The 19,833-nt window shown below is 42.7% G+C and overlaps 1 protein-coding gene across 7 annotated transcripts in view; it reads left to right on the top strand.

The window, feature by feature from the left end:
- Positions 1–780: 780 nt before the first annotated feature.
- Positions 781–19,833, top strand: part of YLPM1 (YLP motif containing 1) — a 49,608-nt gene continuing 30,555 nt past the window's right edge. For 2 of the 7 annotated variants that reach the window (XR_014526750.1, XM_083505328.1), the window contains exons 1-5: positions 783–1,898; positions 6,338–6,577; positions 12,632–12,823; positions 13,948–15,224; positions 16,988–19,084. Coding sequence is in view for 4 of the 7 variants with exons in the window: in XM_083505328.1 (XP_083361454.1) it covers positions 903–1,898; positions 6,338–6,577; positions 12,632–12,823; positions 13,948–15,224; positions 16,988–19,084 (4,802 nt within the window). In the remaining 3 variants the exon portion in view is untranslated. Of the gene's footprint in view, positions 1,899–6,337; positions 6,578–12,631; positions 12,824–13,947; positions 15,225–16,987; positions 19,085–19,833 lie in introns of all 7 variants that reach the window. The other 5 variants (XR_014526751.1, XM_083505329.1, XR_014526749.1 and 2 more) reach the window with 3 other exon arrangements.

Raw genomic sequence — 19,833 nt, 5'->3', positions numbered from 1 at the left:
TGGCCATCTGCCATGGATGCTTTAGCTGCGATTCCTGCACTGCAGGGGGTTCAACAGGAAAACCCTTGGGGGTCCCTTCCAACTCTACAATTCTATGATTCTAGGGAAATGCCAACCTCAACACTCCCTCAGCATCTGAAACGTGCCCACTAATCCCAAAAGGTTGGTGGCCCGATGTAGTGATTTGGAAGGATGGCAATGTTTTTGTTTTTTTCGGTTGCCAAACTAATGCAGTATTCATCTTGCTCTGGTCCTACTTGTGGGCTTCTCAGAAGCATCTACAGTGGTACCTCGGGTTAAGTACTTAATTCGTTCCGGAGGTCTGTACTTAACCTGAAACTGTTCTCAACCTGAAGCTAATGGGGCCTCCTGCTGCCGCTGTGCCGCCGGAGCACAATTTCTGTTCTCATCCTGAAGCAAAGTTCTTTACCTGAGGTAATACTTCTGGGTTAGCGGAGTCTGTAACCTGAAGCGTATGCAGCCTGAAGCGTATGTAACCCGAGGTACCACTGTAGTTGCCCACTTCCAGAACAAAATGCTGAACAAGTTCCAAAAGGTTGGCATCACTTCCAAATAATAAAATCATACCAACAAAAAACCGGTATGGAAGGGGAGGGGCATATTTGATGGACGTTAGCATAAAAGCTGAAGTTCTGCGACAAGGCTACAGGCTACATACAAGGCGTTCTCGCGGGGAGCGCCCAGTTTGTTGCTCCGTGGAGTCAGTTGCCTGGGGCCGGACCGGAAACACTCTAGCTTGAGGAAGTCGCTCTCTATGACTCCGGCTATCCACGCAGGCGCAGTGTACCGCACGCGCCCCCGTCGCCACCCGCCGCTTTCGCGGCCTGTGTTTAGGCGCCGTCGCCGCCGCTGCCGCCTGCTGAGAACCGCTTCCCGGCTCCATGTTCCCGGCGTGGGGTTTGTACGGGGCGGCCCCTGGGGCTTACCCTCCCCCGCCCACCATGATGCCTCCGCCGCCAATGGCCGGGCCTCCTCCGGCGGTGCTGCCTAACGCCATGCCGCCGCCGGCTCTGGGCAGCTACGCGGCTTCGTCGGCGGCTCCTGGCGCCGCGACGGCCACCGCCGGCCCGTCCGGCTTCCTGAGCCTGCAGGAGCAGCACCTGGTCCAGCTGCAGCAGCTCCAGCAAATGCACCAGAAGCAGCTGCAGTCGGTGTTGTTAGGCGGGCCTCCCCCGCCACCCGGCGGGCCTCCCCCGAGCCTGCCGCCGCCGCCGCTGCCCAGCGCCGCTCCTGCTCCCCCCGCCGCTTCCTGGCAGCCGCCCCTGCCCCAAGGGCCGCCCTCGGCGCGCAGCTATCCGAAGCCGTTCAAGCACCGCGAGCCCTCGCCGCCGCCTCTCCCGCGGGAAGCGCTGCTCCACAATGCCCAGAGGCCTCCTCTGCCTCTCGGAGAGGATGTCAAGGAGCCGCCTCGGGATGAGTGGAAGCCCCATGGCCCCGCAGCCACCCCTCGCATGGATATGGACATGGACCTGTCCTCTCCGCCACAGTCACCTGCCCAGCCGTACATGCCCCCAGGACCCTCCCTTGAGACGGACCCTTACATGTCTCAGTCTCTGCCGCCACAGAACTCCTCGTCGCAACCCTACCAGCCCCATTCGAAGTTGCCGAAGGCAGCTCCACGCACCTTTTCGGAACACCCTCCTCCAGCCGTTTCTCAGCCTTACCAGTCCCAGGCTTACCAACCCACACCCCAGACCTCAGCTTGCCAACCAGGCCAGCCCGTTACTCCATCCGACTCACGCTTCGCCCCACCCCAGATTCCTCAGCCTGCTCTTGAACCTCAGGAGTTAAGACAGGGCAGTGGTCCAGACATAGATATTAGGTGTGAGCGACAGCAAGCCACCCTGCACGCAGACCCCTCCACAATGACCGCCCAGGTAAGAATGATGTGTCCGTCATGGTTTGAATAGCTTGATACGACCCAGGGGTGAGATGTGCATAGGTGGGAGTTGGAGTAAGATAAAATTGACAAGATGGGAGGCATCTTGGTTAAAACTAGGCCATAGGGTCTAAAGCAAAGATAACTGACCTCCCACCCCAGAGCCTAGTCTTGACTAGACCCATGAGAGAGACCTCATCAGTTTTGATGGTGGTAAAAAGTGCACACAATCCTGGATGAAAAGAGGAGGGATTTAAAACTGCCCAATCCAATGCCCCGATGATGCAAATTTTCTCTTCCCTAGTTATCAGAATGGCCTTCTGATGAGTGGGGAGGAGCTGCTGGCATTCCTACTTTCATTTATTTGCTCAGTTATTTCTTTTCTACTGTCATATTGGGGCTGCTTGATAAATTATGCTTTTCCCAAACAAAAAAAGGACTTCTTTGTGTAGGGAATGTGAAAACTCACAGGTTAGCGCCATGTGGGCGCTAAGTCTGCCTGGACAAGCATGCATAAGTTCATATCTTTTCTTTGAAGTAAGTGCTTTCATTTTAGAAAACAGTAACAAATAAATTGGCTTTAACACACCTTTATTTTTTTGTTTCAAAACAGGAGTGGATTGAGGGGGGGTTAATAGAATCTAAGAAGTATCAGGCCTAGAACATTGGCTTTTTGTTTTTATTTGTAAGAAACTGAGTGCCTCAGAGTTAAGTAGAATGCTTTTCAACTCTGAAAATCACAAGCAGTCCCACGTGTTGGGGACTACGAGAGCACTTCTGAGAAGGCTTGTGCTGTTGTTCCTTTCCTTTTTGATTTGATTTGAAATAAGATTCATTTCCTCCTTTAGGAGCAGAGCAGGTATGATTTAAACATGTTGCTCATTCACAGCAAGCCATAATTTGTTTCTAACTATGATTTTCGTGGCATTTGAAAGGAGGTGGTATGGAATTACCTTGGATTGTGATGTAAGCATTTCACTCCCTGGGGCCCCATGTCCATTTCAGTCGCTCACAATTGATGAGGGAATAACAGCAGTGATTTTATTTTCCTTTTTAGTAACCTTCAGAAAAGGTAACTCAACCTGATAAATAGTCATAGGATTGCTGTCAGTGTTATACCATGCAATTGCAGTCCATACTTTACTATAAGGGAGAATGCTGGAGGGGAAAATAACACATGTGCTATTTGCCTGTGTGTTTTCTGCTATTCTCTGAACTCTGTGGTATTCTTGTTCCATGCATATATAGCTACTATTAATAATTATTGTGGTGCTTTGTTTATAACTGTACAAAAGGGAATTAGCACTTAGGCACACCAGGCAGACTTGCCACCCCATGATGATCTAACATTAATTTTACAATTCCTGTGAAAAATACATGAGAGTATATGAGAAGTGGAAAAGAAAGGGGTGCCTTTCTTTGAAGCGTTTTGCACAGCAGATCTGCAATTTCTTCATGTAACAGTTGAAAATTTCTAAGATGGAAAGAATGAAAAATGTATACTTCATTGATGCTAGTATCCTGTGAGGTTGGAGCAGGAATTCAGAATGGTGCATGCTCAGATTCTTCTTTCTCCTTCTATGCAATTTGTTTAAGCTCAGTCATGTGTAAGGCAGGGAGAAAAGGGGATATGTCCTAACTTTTATGTTACATTGTACAGTACATTTTCATTTGTATTTGTTTAAGATTTTGATCGCTGAGAGTAATTTTGTGAGCCAGTTCTCAAGCCAGTTTTCAGATCTTTAATTGTAATATTTCTATACCAAGTGACAGGGGTAGATTACTGACCTATTAGTTGACTCATCATAATAATTTATTACTATTTATTATTTATACCCCGCCCATCTGGCTGGGTTTCCCCAGCCACTCATATCATTTTATCATATTTATAAAATCATTTCTTATGCTATTAGGAGGTCAAATCTTACTAATAATTAGTCAGCTGATCATCTGTATTCTTACTTCTTCTGGTAGAAGGAGGGGTAGCAGTCTAAACCTGCATTTTCTGCCCTTCCATTGTCTCCTGGGGTGAATTTAGTTATTATACCTGCATGTTGGGTGGTGTAAATTATGTCAGGTTCTGTGGGTGGGAGTGGAACCAATGGCTAGACGGTGTTAGAATGCAGTGCAATTATGTTATCTCTCTCCATGCCTTCAACATACCCATTCACCACCCCCTTGACAGAACCCTTCTTTTGTCTTTTACACTGACATAGCTTCTATTGGTTTAATTTGGGGAGATATATCACTTCCTAACTACTGTATCTGGGGGTAAGGATTGCATTGTATGTCCCATTGATCTCAGTGAGACTTTCTCAATAAAAAACACAGGGGATTGGGGCTGTTCTGGTCGCTCAGGCAGAAAACAGGAATTTTGAGGAAAAGGGAAATTAGATATATGCAGCATTGGCTGTACTGGCACATCTTTAATTTCCCTGCAATCAGTAGTTGCTCAGATGTTTACAGTGTAAACTTTATACAGTGTAAGTAATCCTGATAGGGAAACCATATATCTATGTGACCCAATCATATTCTATGTGTTTTGTAGTCTACTATGAAAAATGAATAAAGAGGGGTTTTTCGTGTTATTCAGTTTCACAGAGAAATAAATGTTATTAGAAATAACTGCATGTGGACATGTGCACACATCACAATCATCACAGTTTTAAAAAAATAACCAGAAAACAGAAATGGCCAATCTATAATAACTGATGAGTTCAGAGGTATCAGCAGAGGATTCTCTCTATATAATTTTGCTTTCAAAACTTAACAAAAGCAAAATTTCTGCAGGCTTAAAAGTAACACAATCTTTTTATTTAGACCTGAATCCTCCCCACAAGAGAATGAGAATAGCTCCAAAGAAAGGGAGAAATGTTTTATTGACCTCTGTTTGTAGAATTTATTTAAACATCACCTTCCCTTAAGCAAAGAATCAGGAAATGGTGAAAAATTAGTATTGCAGCAAAGTATGTAGAGATGGGTCTTTGTAGCTACAGAGTACAGTAATTGGAGTGAAGCTACAAAGCAACTACAGATTAAGACAAAGCCAACCATGGTTGTATGCATTTCTCCATATTTTAGCACACATCTAAGCAGCATTTTGACATCCAGCATCTTCTAAGATGCCGGTATTCTCCCTGTGTTTATGCATATTTTGAAAGAAAACAAATACAGTTTGGTGCCTTTAGCACCAACAGATGCTGAAGAAAAATTGGGCTACAACAGACCCAGGGCAGACAAAAGGGTTAATCTGAAGCAGAATAAAAGTGTAACCTGCACAATGGTGTTTTTTACTGTAGAATCTGGGGGAAAACATGCTCCTTGTTTAACCAAGCATATAAGCACATTGTAACAAGTCTGATATCGGTTTGTACAGGTCATTGTAATGCTTACAAATTTGGTGTTGGGTTCTTGCTGAGCTTCTTGCATGTATGGGATAACAGGGGTGTATGTATTAATGTCCCCACTTGTGCAAAACGTGCTTAGGAGGGTCACCATGGGCCAGACCAGCCCGCTTCTGAGAATGTTAGAAATTAGGAAAGGTCATTTTGCGACTGTTACAGGTCCATTTGCAACCACATGGAGATTGCTAGATACTAGATTGGTGACTGGGGAAATCAAAATGTCCCTTGAAGGATCTGGAATGTTTTCTTTAAATCTTGAATTTGTTTTATTCTGAATTGTTTTATCTGATGTTCCACTTTGAGATTTATTCTGAAACAATGTACATAAAACAGTATAAATCACAGTGCTAAAGTAATTTTAAAACTATAAACCCCATTTTTCTGTTATTTATATATGAATTTATTTGAAACTTTCTTGCCCTGCCCTTCTGACAATACTGTATTCTAGACCAGATTGAAAAACAGAATCAGTCATAATGAAAGGAAGTAAAATAAAGGAAACATGGACACTCGATGTTTAAGCAAAAATGATAAAAATGTTATGATTATTGACAGATTAAAGGCCACCAATTACGAAACCATTCCATAATTAAAATCCTATTTAAAGGCCTATATTTTCACTGGGCCTTTTGATGCTTACACCAAAGGAATAGCTGTAGCAACCTGGGGTCGTATCCAGTGCTGTGCCAGAAAATTTCCTCTTGTGGAATGGGACCTCCCCTTCCTTCTGTGTACCCCCAAAATTTGTTTCAGAGGGTTCTCCAATTCTCTCAAGCAGACTTTAGGGCACACAGGGGCTTGCTGGTGTGGCAGAAGAAGGAGGATAACTTACGTTATGCATTCAGAAGTCTGCTGAACAAATGAGACTACAGTGTTGGATGCTACTCTTGGTTTTTTCAAAAGTAGGTCCAAGTGTCCTTTGAAAATGAGGCACATTTGCCATTTTTCAGTGGTTAATGTAGCTTTCTTTCTAGGATATGACCTTGTCTCTTAAGCCTAGATACTACTGTACTTCTCATCTTTTTTGTTATAGGAACAGCAGCAATTTTGGTATCAACAGCATCTGCTTACTCTGCAGCAAAAGGCAAAAGCACATGCACTGGGACAGCAGCTGCCATCAGGCCTAGGAGTGGTAAATGATGCTCCTGAGCAGAGGCAAGAAGAAAGGGAAATACCCATTTCTGATGTGCTTTCTGACCCCCCTTTGCTTTCTGAGCCCAAATTACCACAGCCCAAAGGTGATGACCTTCCTTTGTCATCCGTTGAGCCCAAGGTATGCTGTGCACAGAGGTGTCATTATGTGTTGTATTCATTCTTTTGTTATTTCAGATTGTCTGGAAGGACTGATTGGAAAAAATAGGGCCCTGGTGCAGTAGGCTTAGAACACAGGAATGATTTATGAGAACTTTTGCTGATCAGTTGTGGTTTACATGGCCCTGATACAAGCCTTAAAGACAACAATCATGGGGTTTATGTGCTTTTCTTTAAAAAGTATTGAAGTTTTTTAAAAATACATTTCATAGCAAGTGTATAAATCTTCCTTGCATCTTTAGCATAGGTTGAGGAGATAAATGTAATGAATCAGAAATGAACTGCAAGTCCCTATAAAGATCTCTGTGGGATCCATTGTCTCCCTGTTCTGTAAATGGTGACCTTGTAGTAGAGCACATGTTTTGCTAGCAAATGGCTGGCCGTTTTGACGTCCAGTTCAGAATGTTTAGCATTCTGTCATGTGGAGTTTAATCATCTTGTGGAAATGCTGTGTGTATTGGGGGATGTCTGTATGTGGAGTGGAAAGTCTCAAAGAAGGTACTGCTATTCAAAGCTTTCTTTGGGTATCTTCATTACTTGAAGGTACCAAACGATAACATGGTATAATTATTTGTGCTTCTGTGTTGACTTTGCGTTCAGGAAGAAGTTGCATTACATATTTCCAATACTGTAAAACAATTACATCTCCATATTAGGATCAAGCTTTAAGACCATAAGGGTTGCCATGCTGGAGCAAACCATAATTCACAGAGATAAGTCTAGTCTTATTTATCCACTGTGGATCAGACAATGCTGGTGAGAGGCACCTTGTATTTCCTCCCCACCCTGCCTGGCAGCATCTCATACAAAGAGAGAGAGAGAGAAAGAGAGAGAGAGACTGACTGACTCTGTATCATGGATACTGTTTACTTATCAAGATACTACACTTTCATAAGTTTGTTCTCCATTAATTAGTCTACTCCTTTTATAAAGTCATTTCAACCAGTGATTGTCTCTATTTCCTGATTAGTTGCAGCCAGATTGGGTGCCACTAGTATGCATATAAGGTTAGAGTTTTTTCAAATCATACGCATCACATTTCGCTTACATGGAATCTTATGTACTTGTATTTTAATCCTTATTTTCCATTTTGGATAAATTCTTTTTAAAGCTTTTCACAACTACCTGGGATTTTACCATCCTAACTAATTAGGTGTCATCTACAGACTTCACTGCCACACTGTTCAGTCCTATTGCAGATGAATTATTAATAATATAACCCAGCAAGCCCCTATAAAGATCTCTGTGGGATCCGTTGTCCCTCTGTTGTGTAAATGGTGACTCCGTAGTAGAGCACATGTTTTGCTAGCAAGTGGTTGCATGTTCAATCTTTAGATAGGACTGAGAAACACTCCTGTCTAGAGGGGTTACTGTCATTCAGTGTAGACAGTACTGAGGTAGATAGACCTGTGTTCTGACTTGATTAATTAATTTTATAATGAATGATTTTAGAGTGTTGTTTATGCTGTACTTTTGTACTGTTTTATTGTTGTTAGCCGCCCTGAGCCCGGCTTCGGCTGGGGAGGGCGGGATATAAATAAAATTTATTATTATTATTATTATTATTATTATTATTATTGGTATAAAGCAACTTCCTATGTCCCTTCTTGCCCATTTTATCACTACGTCATCGTCTTCCTTATTTTTTATCCTAATCTGTAAGAGCGTCTCCACTTATACATTGACCAAATGACTTAGCCAAAAACCTTTTGGTCATATGTAATATGTATCTTCAAAAGAAATGTAGAAAGTTAATATTTCCCTTTGTTGAAGCAATACTTATCCTCTTTTAGTAAGACTTCTTCTTGTTATGTTTGACAATTCTTAATGCTTTCTTTCATTTTATATGGAACTGAAATTGGGCTGGCAGGTCTCTAACTATCTGGATGCCCTCTTTATATCAAAACGCATTTTAGATAAGAAGGTTGACTTTAATACTATTACATATTTATTTAATTAACTGACCAACATTTTTGACCAATAGAAATAATATTTTTTGCAGTTTTGCTATAATCCGTCAGTATTCTTTTTACACCTTTATCATCTTAAAAGTTTCTGCTACCCTCCACTAGTTGGTTTTCTCTGTAGAGTGTGTTCTGATCATATCACAATCTCAGTTGGTGAGTGTTGAGAGGACTGTAGTCAAAATGGGGCAGCTGAAAACTAAGTTGGAGGTATTTTTGTGCTCAAAGGTATCCAAAGATTGCAGAGGTAGAAAAAAACTTTAGGAAAAAGAGCATAGATGGATGGGAACTTTCCCAAAAACAGCCCAGTGAAGACTTGAGCATGTTCAGTGATTGCAGAATGTTGAGTGGCATCTGTTAGGTTTAAACAAACATCTGAAAAGGGGAAGAATGGAGTGTCCTTGAAGGAGGAGGGAACAGTTTAGAGACTGAGCACTCCACATTGTAACATTCTGCTGTGAGTCTTAGTTTTGTTTAATATTTATTTTAATAAATTCAGTGTGTCTCTCAGGTTGTTGATTTTTGCTTGTTTTATTGTTGATTTGCATTCAGTTTGCCAGAGTTTGTTCTCTCTTCAGTTTAATAGGAATCCTCTTTGTTTTTGCAGATCTTTTTGTTTTAAATTAAGTATGACCGTGTTGAGTGTTTGTTGGCAGTTTTCTAATCTTTTGTATGTTGAGTTTGACAGAGATTTGATCAGTGTTTCAAGCAATTCTACAATCTTCTGCCAGATCCCAGGCAATTAGGATCCAAACTCTTTCTATCTAGAAATTTTGACTCTGCCATGACCTGTTACCCAGCCAGTTTAGGGGTGGTTGAAGTAACCCATTATTATTTCATCTTCTGTTTCAATTGCCTACCTAACTACCTTTTCCATTTAAAGATCACCATCAAAGTTTGGGATAGGGGAATGATATTAGCCCAGTTTGCATGTAATGTTAAAAATAAATTCTGTTGCATGCTGCTCAGAAGTCCTCACTATGCTGATCCCCCACTTTTGACTGGTGTGCCAAGGAGGAAACAAAGCAGAGACTGGCATGTGAACCAGCACTCATAATTTGTCTGGAGATAAACCATGAGAGTATACATAATGCAAAGCCAGCTTCTGGTTTGTTTCCTCCCTGGTGCAATAAAGCTGTGAGCTGGGGAGCTGTGGTGTGGACTTTTAAACAGCATACACATTGTGCTAAACCATAGTTCATTTTAAACTATGGTTTAATATTAAGTGTGTTCCTTATATTTTACTTACTCTTTTGGTGTGCTGTTCTCTACCCAGAAGTTTGTTTTTCTATTTCTGAATTTTGGATTCAGTGCCCCCACTGACACACAAAGCACCAACACCTCCTTTACATTCTATTCTGACCATTCTATGGATTTCATATGTTGTGATAGGCCAGTTATATTTCTGTATTTTTATTTTAAAATAGGAAGGAAGTGTACAACATAATGTGCAAATACAATAAAGCATAAAATACCATAAAATAATACGAAGATACAATACATCTCTTCTCTTGGTTTGAAGCATTCAGTGTATGTAGGATTTCTCCTACAGTTTCTGACAAGAGTGAATTGTTATTTCTGGTGATTGGATTTAATTGCTAAGACTTAAAATGATGTATTATTTACAAGGGCAAGTATTAGGTAAATAAATTCCTGGGCACATCACCAATTAATTAGTTCATCAGCCATCATTAAAAGTGGTATGGTCCTAAAGTGATAATTTGACTACTCTGGAAGAATTAAATATCCCCAGTAACCCTAAAGTCTTGGTCCAGCATCTGTTTGTTCTTTTTTTGGAACACTTTTATCTCATTTTATAGCCCCAAGGTAGGATGCAGGTGGCGCTGTGGTCTAAACCACCCGAGCCTCTTGGGCTTGCCAATCAGAAGGTCAGCAGTTCAAATCCCCGCGACGGGGTGAACTCCCGTTTCTCAGTCCCAGCTCCTGTCAACCTACCAGTTCAAAAGCATGCCAAAAAGTTCAAGTAGATAAATAGGTACCACTACAGCGGGAAGACAAACTGCGTTTCCGTTGCTCTGGTTTCGGTGTTTCATTGCACCAGAAGTGGTTTAGTCATGCTGGCCACATGACCCAGAAAAACTGTCTGCGGACAAACGCCAGCTTCCTTGGCCTGTAAAGCGAGATGAGCGCCGCAACCCCAGAGCCGTCTGTGACTGGACTTAATAGTCAGGGATCCAGACTAATTTAGGTGTACTTAGACAATATTTTGATTACACGAAAATCAATGGGACTGTACTTCAGCTAAAGTTCAACAAACTTAACAGCATAAAGCTAAACAGATCTACTTATTAGCTAGTTCCATTACCTAGTTTTCAGTGGGTCTTATTTCTAGGCAAATGTGTATAGGATTACAACCTTATTTTTGGGCCAACTGTTGGTGTCCATATGGTGTTAAGATTATTCAGTCAGGATTTTTGCCGTCTTCCTTGAAATCAGAATTTGCCTACCACCTATTAGTTTAGCTGAGGATCTCTGAGTTAAGTGAGTCCTTGCAGTGCATGAGATTCTTATGCTAACTGGTATAGGTTTGTGTTGGAGTAGCTGGGCATAGGAAGGAAGGAATTTCCTTCATGGGCATAAATCACCTGATGTGTGAGGTGTAAGGTCAAATGAGCCAGTTGCTGTGATAATGGCCTTGGAACTCTAGCTATATTGATGTGATTAACGTATGCTAGCTAGTTTTGTGTTGATGTTACTATTGCAGTTGAAGCCTTGGAATTAGAGCTACAGGGACACTCTGTATATGAAAAGCCTTCAAACTGGAAGTTATTTTTCTGTTTGCTCAGTCTGTTACTTCTGCAACAGTAAAAGATCTGGACCTTACTGGCTCTGCTTCTGTGTAGTAACTTTTACTGTGAGCACAACTTAGATAATAATAATAATAATAATATATTTTTTATGTGTAACCCACCCTTCTGACTAGGTTGCCCCCAGCCACTTTGGGTGGCCTCCAATAAATATAAAAGCATTGTGGATGTGTCTTATTATCTCAGATTACCAACAGTTTGTACTTACCTAAGTTTGTATCTGGCATAAGTCTTTATTTAAGCTAAACAATTAAAGTTTTGTTAATATGCTGTGCATAGATTTATTGGACAGAGTTATGTCAGGAGTGCTCTGATGGTGTTTCCTGCTTGGCAGGGGGTTGGACGCGATGGCCCTTGCGGTCTCTTCCAACTCTATGATTCTATGATTCTATGTTTCAGCTATTTACCATTGTAATCTAATTACAATTATTCTGGGTTATATGTGATGCCCTGGTGTCTTGTAGAGGCCACTCTCCTGTGAGTGAGGATTTATGGTTTGCAATCAGTAGACTCAAGTAACTAATTTACTTATTTCAGTGGGTCTACTCTGAATATGACTTAGGTAGAATCTATACACATATAAAAAACTGTTCTGAAAATGCTTTTTTTTAAAAAAAGTGTTTTAAAAAATACATTGAATTTTCCATAAGGCTCACCATCGCCATATAGTGTCACATTGTATATTGCACTTGAAACATACTTAAAACATTTTATTTGTAACTGTATAGCTGAGTCCTTAGTTGTATATCATCCAGTGTCTTGCACAACAGATCATGGAATAGGGCAACTATCAGAATTTATTGCACTAGCATATCTCTTGATAGTGCAATAAATTCTGATAGTTGTAAAATACCTGTTTAGTTTTTATGTGTTCTGGCAACAAAAAGCAGTGCTCTTGGGAAGTAGTGATTAAGTAGTTAAAAATTTTTGGTAGGAGATTCTCACTAAAAATAAAAATCTGTATTTGAAAAGGAGGAACTGGGATAATCCTGCTTACTTGTGGTCAGATATACTTTCTACCATAGACATGCAGTTACATTATGCTGTGCCTGGACTATTTAACTTGTTGAAGAAGGGGAGGATGGGACAAAACCCTCTGTATTTGCTTGCTTTCGGGCATGTACAACTACTTTCCCCAGTACTGACAATGATTCGAGCTGTATAACTGCTGTGCTGTATGATTGAACAAGTTTTCTATTATTTGATATTTGCTTATTCCTCCAGTTGAGCATTGAACCACCAGAGGATCCTGAGGAAAGTTTGAGATTACAGCAGCTACAGGCGGCAGCCACACAATGGCAACAGCATCCACAGCAGCGAGTGGGTTTCCAGTATCAGAGAATAATGCAGCAGCATGCACAGTTGCAACAAATTCTACAGCGCTACCAACAGATCATACAGTTGTCGCACTTGCCAGTGAGTCATTAAAGTAATATGATTTGATCCATATTTTTCCCACTTGAGTGAGATACTTAATACAATTTAATGGTGCTAACAGAGTTTAATGACTCTTCATGGTGGTCCACAGGTCAGCTTTGGCCTGTTAGAGGTTCCAGTTTGGCCCAGCAAGCTGTTCTTGGTAAAGCACAGCCTTCCATCCCACCACATTGTATGTCACTTCAGGTGTGGAGCAGTTACCAAGGTGGCTCCAAATGAACAACTGGGAGAGTAAAGTGAGCTCCCGATTATTCTTTTGCTTTGAGCAAGGCATGCTTCAATCACCCATCAGCCGATCCTGATCTACCAGTGAGTGGTTAGATTGTGCCTTGCTCTAGGACTTGCACTGAAGCCCCTGCTGAAGTGGAGGGAGGGATCTCCATTCAAGCAGGGGTTTCAATGCAAACTCATTTGTGATGCTGGAGCAAGCCTCTTTGGAGCTGCTCTGGGAGTGCACCTTCAAAGAGCATCATCACCTTGACATCATTATGACTGATGGGCAAACTGCCAAATTTTGACCCGTGAGGCAGATACAGATCTGAACCATCAGAGAAGAAAGTTCCCCAACTCTGATGTAGACCTTTGCTCATTGACTACATGTTAACTTCTGAAAAAGCAGACAAGAAGCTAACATTTCAGTCTTGTTTTATGCTGTAAGCTGCCCTGTAATAGTGAATCAATGAAGAGTGGGCAAGAAATTGAACCGAGAAGAAGAAAAGTAATACTTTATATTGAAGCATCTTCCTTGTGAGAGGAAAACTAAAAAATATGTTCACTAATCTAAATAGACTATGTAGAAAGAATTTCCAATTTTTCAGTAGGTTTAATCATGCAATATATTTAGAGTCAGAGTGTAGAATCATTTTAGTTTGGTAGGGGGTGAATCTGTGATGTTAAAGAAAAATAAAGTTCAAAGGCCCAAATCTATGGCTTCACCTTTAAAGCACAACAATTTCATGGAAGCTGTTGGAAAGCATGAACAGTGTTCAGTGTACAGACCTGTGCTTTGCTATGCGACAAGTAAGATATGTTTGTGTCTAAAGCATTGTGAGTACATTGAACTAACTTAAAGGGTGTTCCTTACTACCTTTTCTTTCTGGCAGACAATGTCAGTGGATACGCAGCTACAGCATTATGAAGCACAGAACAAACAGTTCCAGCCACTTTACAAGGAGTGGGAACGTGAATTTCAGCAGTGGCAGGATCAAATTCAGGCCTACCCTCACAAAGACCAACTTCATGAGTGTGAGAAACAGTGGAAAATGTGGCAGGGACAGATGAAAGTCACTTACACCCACCTTCAGGAGAAAGTGAAGTCTCTTCGGAACATGACCAGTCAGTATCCTGGGAGTGTAACTTTGCCGCCTGCATTTTCTGCATATTCTCAAACAGTACAAAGTGGTATGTCCGTTGGGCAGCCTCCTTTGCCCTCAGCTGCACTGCCTCCACCTTCCACTGGATTCTCTTCTGGCCCACAAAAGTCTGATATGCCTATTTCAAAAGAATCTGGTCCTCAGAGCACCCAGAGCACTGAAACACCGAGGCCAAATTTGTACCCTACTCCTGGTTCTTTTAAAGTTACCGAGTCACTTCCCACTACCCAAAGTACAGAAATGCCCAGGCCAGGTCTACTTCCTACTCCTTCCGCAGCTTCTTTTTCATTTAAGGTAACTGAGTCTTCTACCACCTCACAGGCCTCAGAGACAACCAGGCCACCTCCATTTCCTTCTCCTGCCTCTTTCTCATTTAAAGAGTCACTTCCCACTCCCCAGACTACGGAGATGGCCAAGCAAGGTCTGCTTCCTACCCCTACCGCTGCTTCTTTTTCATTTAAAGCAACTGAGTCTCCTGCCACGTCCCAGAACATGGAGGCAACTAGGCCACCTCTGCTTCCCACCCCTGCTTTCCCTTTTAAAGGTAATGATACACCCGTCATCACCCCGGCCATGGATACTGTCAGGCCAGGCCTGCTTCCCACCCCTTCTTCTGCTTCTTCCTTTTCATTTAAGGCTACAGTTTCTCCTGCCATGACCCACGCTACAATGGATGCAACCAGGCCACCTCTTCTTCCCACCCCTGCTTCCTTTTCTTTTAAAACTACTGATACATCTGCCACCCAGAATTACCACTCAAATGTGACATCATCTGCTAGCACTTCAGACCAAGGCAGTTCTTTTGCGCCTCTGGGCAAACAGGCAATGCCATTTGGTTCTGTTTCATCAGAACTAACTTCTGCTGAAGTGAAACCTCAGTCTACAGTGTCCTTCTCATCTGCATCCACCACCAGCACCACTACTACCTATCAGAGCAGACCAGGGAGGTCAGCCGGGTTTCCTGATTCTGCCAGGGGACAGCACCATGAAGGTCCAAGGGTGTCAAGGTAGGTTTTCTTTCTGTCTCATTTTTGTATGGCAATGCTGTTTTGGATGATAGTACAGTAGAAACACTCTTAAATATTGTTATGTAATCCTGTGTGCTTTGCCAGTAGGACATGGTATTTCATGTGACTGTGCGCATTTAGTGGTTGTTGCCCGCCCAATGGCATCCCTGGCCTATTTTAATCTTATGCTTTACCATATTTTAACCTCATACGTTCTTCCAGAGTATTTCTTGAAATACCCAAAGCCAGTTCTTTTTTCTTTTTTTCATTTTGTGTGTTGTTAGTAGCTTTTTAATTGAATGTTCCAAAGGGAAAGGAGGAGCAGCTGGTGGTCCAGAACAAACCCAGTGACCAGATATTCAAGTAAATAGACCTTTAGTAGGAGGCTTCCCCATCTTCCTTATGTTTACAGAAGGTCACCATCTCATATGCTGCCAGTTGTCATGTCCTCTGTCCATGATTATGGTGCACAGGGGTGGCAAGTGGACTCCTCCTTCCAATATTGAAGCATTAGGAATTTAGCCACCATGAGTGTCCTTAGAAACCAATAGAAGTGTCTGTTCTTTACTTGATAATTCTCTTGGTGAGGGGCAATGCTTGAACCAAATCTGTGGGAGCCTGTAGTACCAGTCCTCATAATGCTAATCAGGTTAAGTGCCAGAAGCTTTGTAGTCAAAACAGCTTCACTCACAAACAAGATGGAGGCATCCGTATACTCGGGGGAAATGGAGAATTAAAAATAAAACTTAGATGCAGAGTGTACTCAGGTGTGGGCTGCAGGGTGAAGGAAGGAGTAAATCCATTCACATCCCAGTATGGCAATTACTTTCCTCCATGGTGCATCAAATGCATCTTGGGGGAAAGCATGAGGGAGTCACTCAACTGCTGCTGTTCACAGGGCACTCAGGTCTGCTGCCGAATGTATAATTCTGGTCTCACAAAAAACAAACCAAACGCAGAGTTTGTGCTTTTGTTCCTGCTGCTCTATTTAGTAATATCCCACTTTACACAAAATTAGCAACAGTTTATATATAGTTTTTTAAAAAAACAAAAAACCAACAACCAGCAGCTACCCAACAAAGCAAAAGTCTTCCTAAGTGAAATCATCTTCAGTTCCCACCTGAAAGCAGCAAAAGTGATTGCTCTGCAGGTGTCTTGTTTGCACACACACAAAAGAGATAAGAGGAAGATATTGTATTATAAATTGTTATTGTTTGTAACTCCAGTGTAATCTCAGTTGTCATCATCAGTTTATAATTTAGTAAATGCTTTAAAATTATGTTTTCTGAAGTGTGAGACTTCTAAGCTCTCTGGAGCCCAGAACATGGTCAGACACTACTTCTTACACCTAAAAGGACAGGAAGTAAATCCCAGGCTCACACATACCTGTGCCTCAACCTCTATCTGCTTTTCCCAAAGGATGAAGACACCTGACTCAGTAGAATACTGCATGCGTCTACATCTTTCACCCCATGAACCAAATAAGGTGGTTCTTGAATCTGACCCTTGAGTCAGACATTCCTTTCTATCTGAGGAAGAGGTGGAGAAGATGAGCATAGATATGGGTGAATCCAATACTTGTTTCTGTCATGCTCCATTGCATGCAGCAATTCTAATAATTTTGGTTAATTTTGTGTATCGTTATTACTTAATGAGATTTTAATTTGGCAGCTGTTTTCAAGAGGATTTATGGAGTGTTTTTATATAAAAAAGTCTCACGAAATCTCTTACTTGAATAAAATGTCTCATTTCTCAATACACAGATTTGATGCACCACGAGGAAGAGACTTCGATAAATTTGAACCTGCAAGACAGCAAGGACCTCATTTTCAAGGGCAACGTTTCGATGGTCCAAGGCCAAGATTTCAAAATCAGCTTGTCGATGGATCTTCAGGCAAACAGGGGACGATCCCCCGGGGCCCAGCAGCAGCATTTTATACTCCCTCAGGCACTTCCCAAGCAAGTGGACCACGGTGGCAGGGGCCTAGGCCTCCTTTGGGACAACAGAACCATCAGACAGAACATAAGGAATCTTTTACTGATATGAGCAATAATCAGACAGTGGCAAATCAATCTAAACCTAGACCAGATACAAAGGTTACTGGTTCTGTTCAGCCAGGTACAGTCATGTCTAAAGCACAGCAAAATTCATCCAGAAAAGAGGGCAGAGAAGCAGTGTTAGAAACAAAGAAACCAAGCTCTGCAGAGACTGAACTGCAAACAGAAGAATCAAAAAAACCTCTTACTTCGGGTGTTCTCCATCAGACACCAGGTTCCACTGTTCCAGGGGGGAAGAAAATGTTACTAACAGCGCCAATGGGAAATAAAGAGATGAATTCTGCAGAAAACAAACTGACTACTTCTGAAAATAATCAGAGCAAAGAGCCATCTAAACTGGAAAGCCGGGAGAGGGGACAAATCAAGCTGGGAGATAACCAGGCCAAAGGGCCAGCAGGCAGGGGCAGGGGCCAGGGTAGAATGGAAGACAATAGAGGTAGGGGCCGAGGCCGAGGCCGATTTGATGATGCCAGAGGAAGGGGAGTACCAAACAGAGGTAGAGGTCTGACCAGAGATATAGGTGGCAGAGATCTAAACAGTGGGCCAGGAACCCACAACAGGATGCCAGAGGGCCAGTCGGGCAGTTGGGAATCTGGGGTGGGTGGACAGTCGAGCAACCAGGAAGGGGCATTGGAAAGGCAATCGAGAAGCCAAGACAGAGGGTTACCAGCTAGAGACAGGGAACCAGCTCCCCAGATGGGCAGCAGAGAAAGAGGCCATGCAGATAGCCGTGAAAAGGGCTTAGGCAGGCAACCCAGTAGTCAGGAAAGGGGACTGGACCGGCTGGCTGGTAACCGTGAAAGGGGACCAGGATGGCAACCTAGTAGCCGGGAGAGAGACCCAGTCAGAAGGCCTAGTAGCCGGGAGAGGGATATGCACAGACGTGACACAGGCCTTGGAGGTGGTATGGATAATTTGCCTCCATTTCGTGAAGAACCACCCAGGCCTCCATGGTCTTACGGAGAGGCAGGCATGGAAGAGGAGCGCTCATTTGAATACCAAGATATTCCTCCTCTAGAGCGCAGACGATTGGAGGATTGGGAAAGAGACAGATACTGGGTTGAGCGCGACCAGCGATACCATGATGATCCTCTTGATCCATATGAGAGAGATGACTTGTCAGCACACCGTCATCCATTGCCACCTCTTTCACCTCTTCCCCCTCTACCTCCTTTACCTCCAATATCTGCTGATCTTGATAGACGAGAACCATATTGGGATGACTGGGAAAGGCCATTGGGGAGAGAGAGAGAGCTAGACAGAGATCTGGACAGGGTCCGAAGACCCTTGGATATGTATGATCGTGATTCAGAAAGAGACTGGGACAGAGATTACCTTAGATCACTGGGCGACAGAGATACGCTTAGTGATCTGGACATACCTCCTCTCCCACCTTTGCCACCCCTTCCTCCACTTCCTCCTTTAGACAGATACCGTGAGGAGCGATGGCTGGAGGAGAGAGAGAGGGATTTCTACGACAGAGATTCCAGAGACCGGGGGGAGCTCAGAATTCGAGAGTATCCAGAGAGACATGACACATGGAGGGAACCATCTGATTTCCCACCGGACAGGGGTGATTGGGAAAGGGAAAGATTTTCAGATAGGTGGTATTCAGATGAAATCGACAGGTTCCCACGTTTAGATGATCGTTTGGATCCACCACCTCTGCCACCACGCTCATCTGAATTGCTGGGAGACGAGCCAAATTTAGCCTCTGAGCCGTCGTTGGGAGGTGTAATGGTCCTTAGTCAAAGGCAACATGAAATAATCCTGAAGGCTGCCCAAGAGCTAAAAATGCTACGGTGAGTTGGCTGCTGTTCTTGTTTATTTGGCTTTGGAAAAACCTGCTTTTTCATCTCCCCTCCGCCTTCCATTCCCTCTTGCAAATTGCAAAAATACATATAATTAGGTGGTAAATAGCTGTGAACATTTTGGTCAGCTTAGATGATGGAAGGGTATGCAAGTTTAATAAGTCAAGGGTCATTGAGATAACTATGCTTTAAACAGCACTTTTTATCAGTCTTAAACTAATGAAGTTAAAATAGGTGTTTTTTTAATGTTGAAGAACCTCCCATAGAATCAAGAACAGTTCAGCACATAGCATACCTATGCTAAAAAAAAGTCAAATAACATAGCTGGCGGTGATCACGCTTATCCTTAAAACTGAGTAGTAAATATTCAGGCAGGAGAACCTTGTTCATGCAGACCTGCAGTATTTTTAAGAAATTCAGAAAAGGGAGCCAATGAAAACAAAAGGTCCAACATTGTCTATCAGTTCACATGAAGCGGTACAAAGTCCACTCACACTAATATTGCCTTAAAGGAGGGCACTTCACATTTTGTTGTGCTTGGGTTTTAAGCTACTCTTGTGTAAAGTTGCCAAGCAGTCATATTACACTGCACTCCATGGATACATCAAATCTAGATTTTCAAGCAGTGCATATGATATGACATTTATAACTCTTGAGACAGGAACAAGTGCTAGAGCATGCAGAGGTCCCAAGTTCAGTCCCTGGCATCTCTGGGCGGGGCTGGGAAACCCTGGAGAGCT

The sequence above is a fragment of the Podarcis liolepis genome (genome assembly GCF_965112155.1).
Source record: "Podarcis liolepis genome assembly, chromosome: 1".
Classification (NCBI taxonomy): Eukaryota; Metazoa; Chordata; class Lepidosauria; order Squamata; family Lacertidae; genus Podarcis; species Podarcis liolepis.
This window is presented reverse-complemented; position numbering and strand designations above follow the sequence as displayed.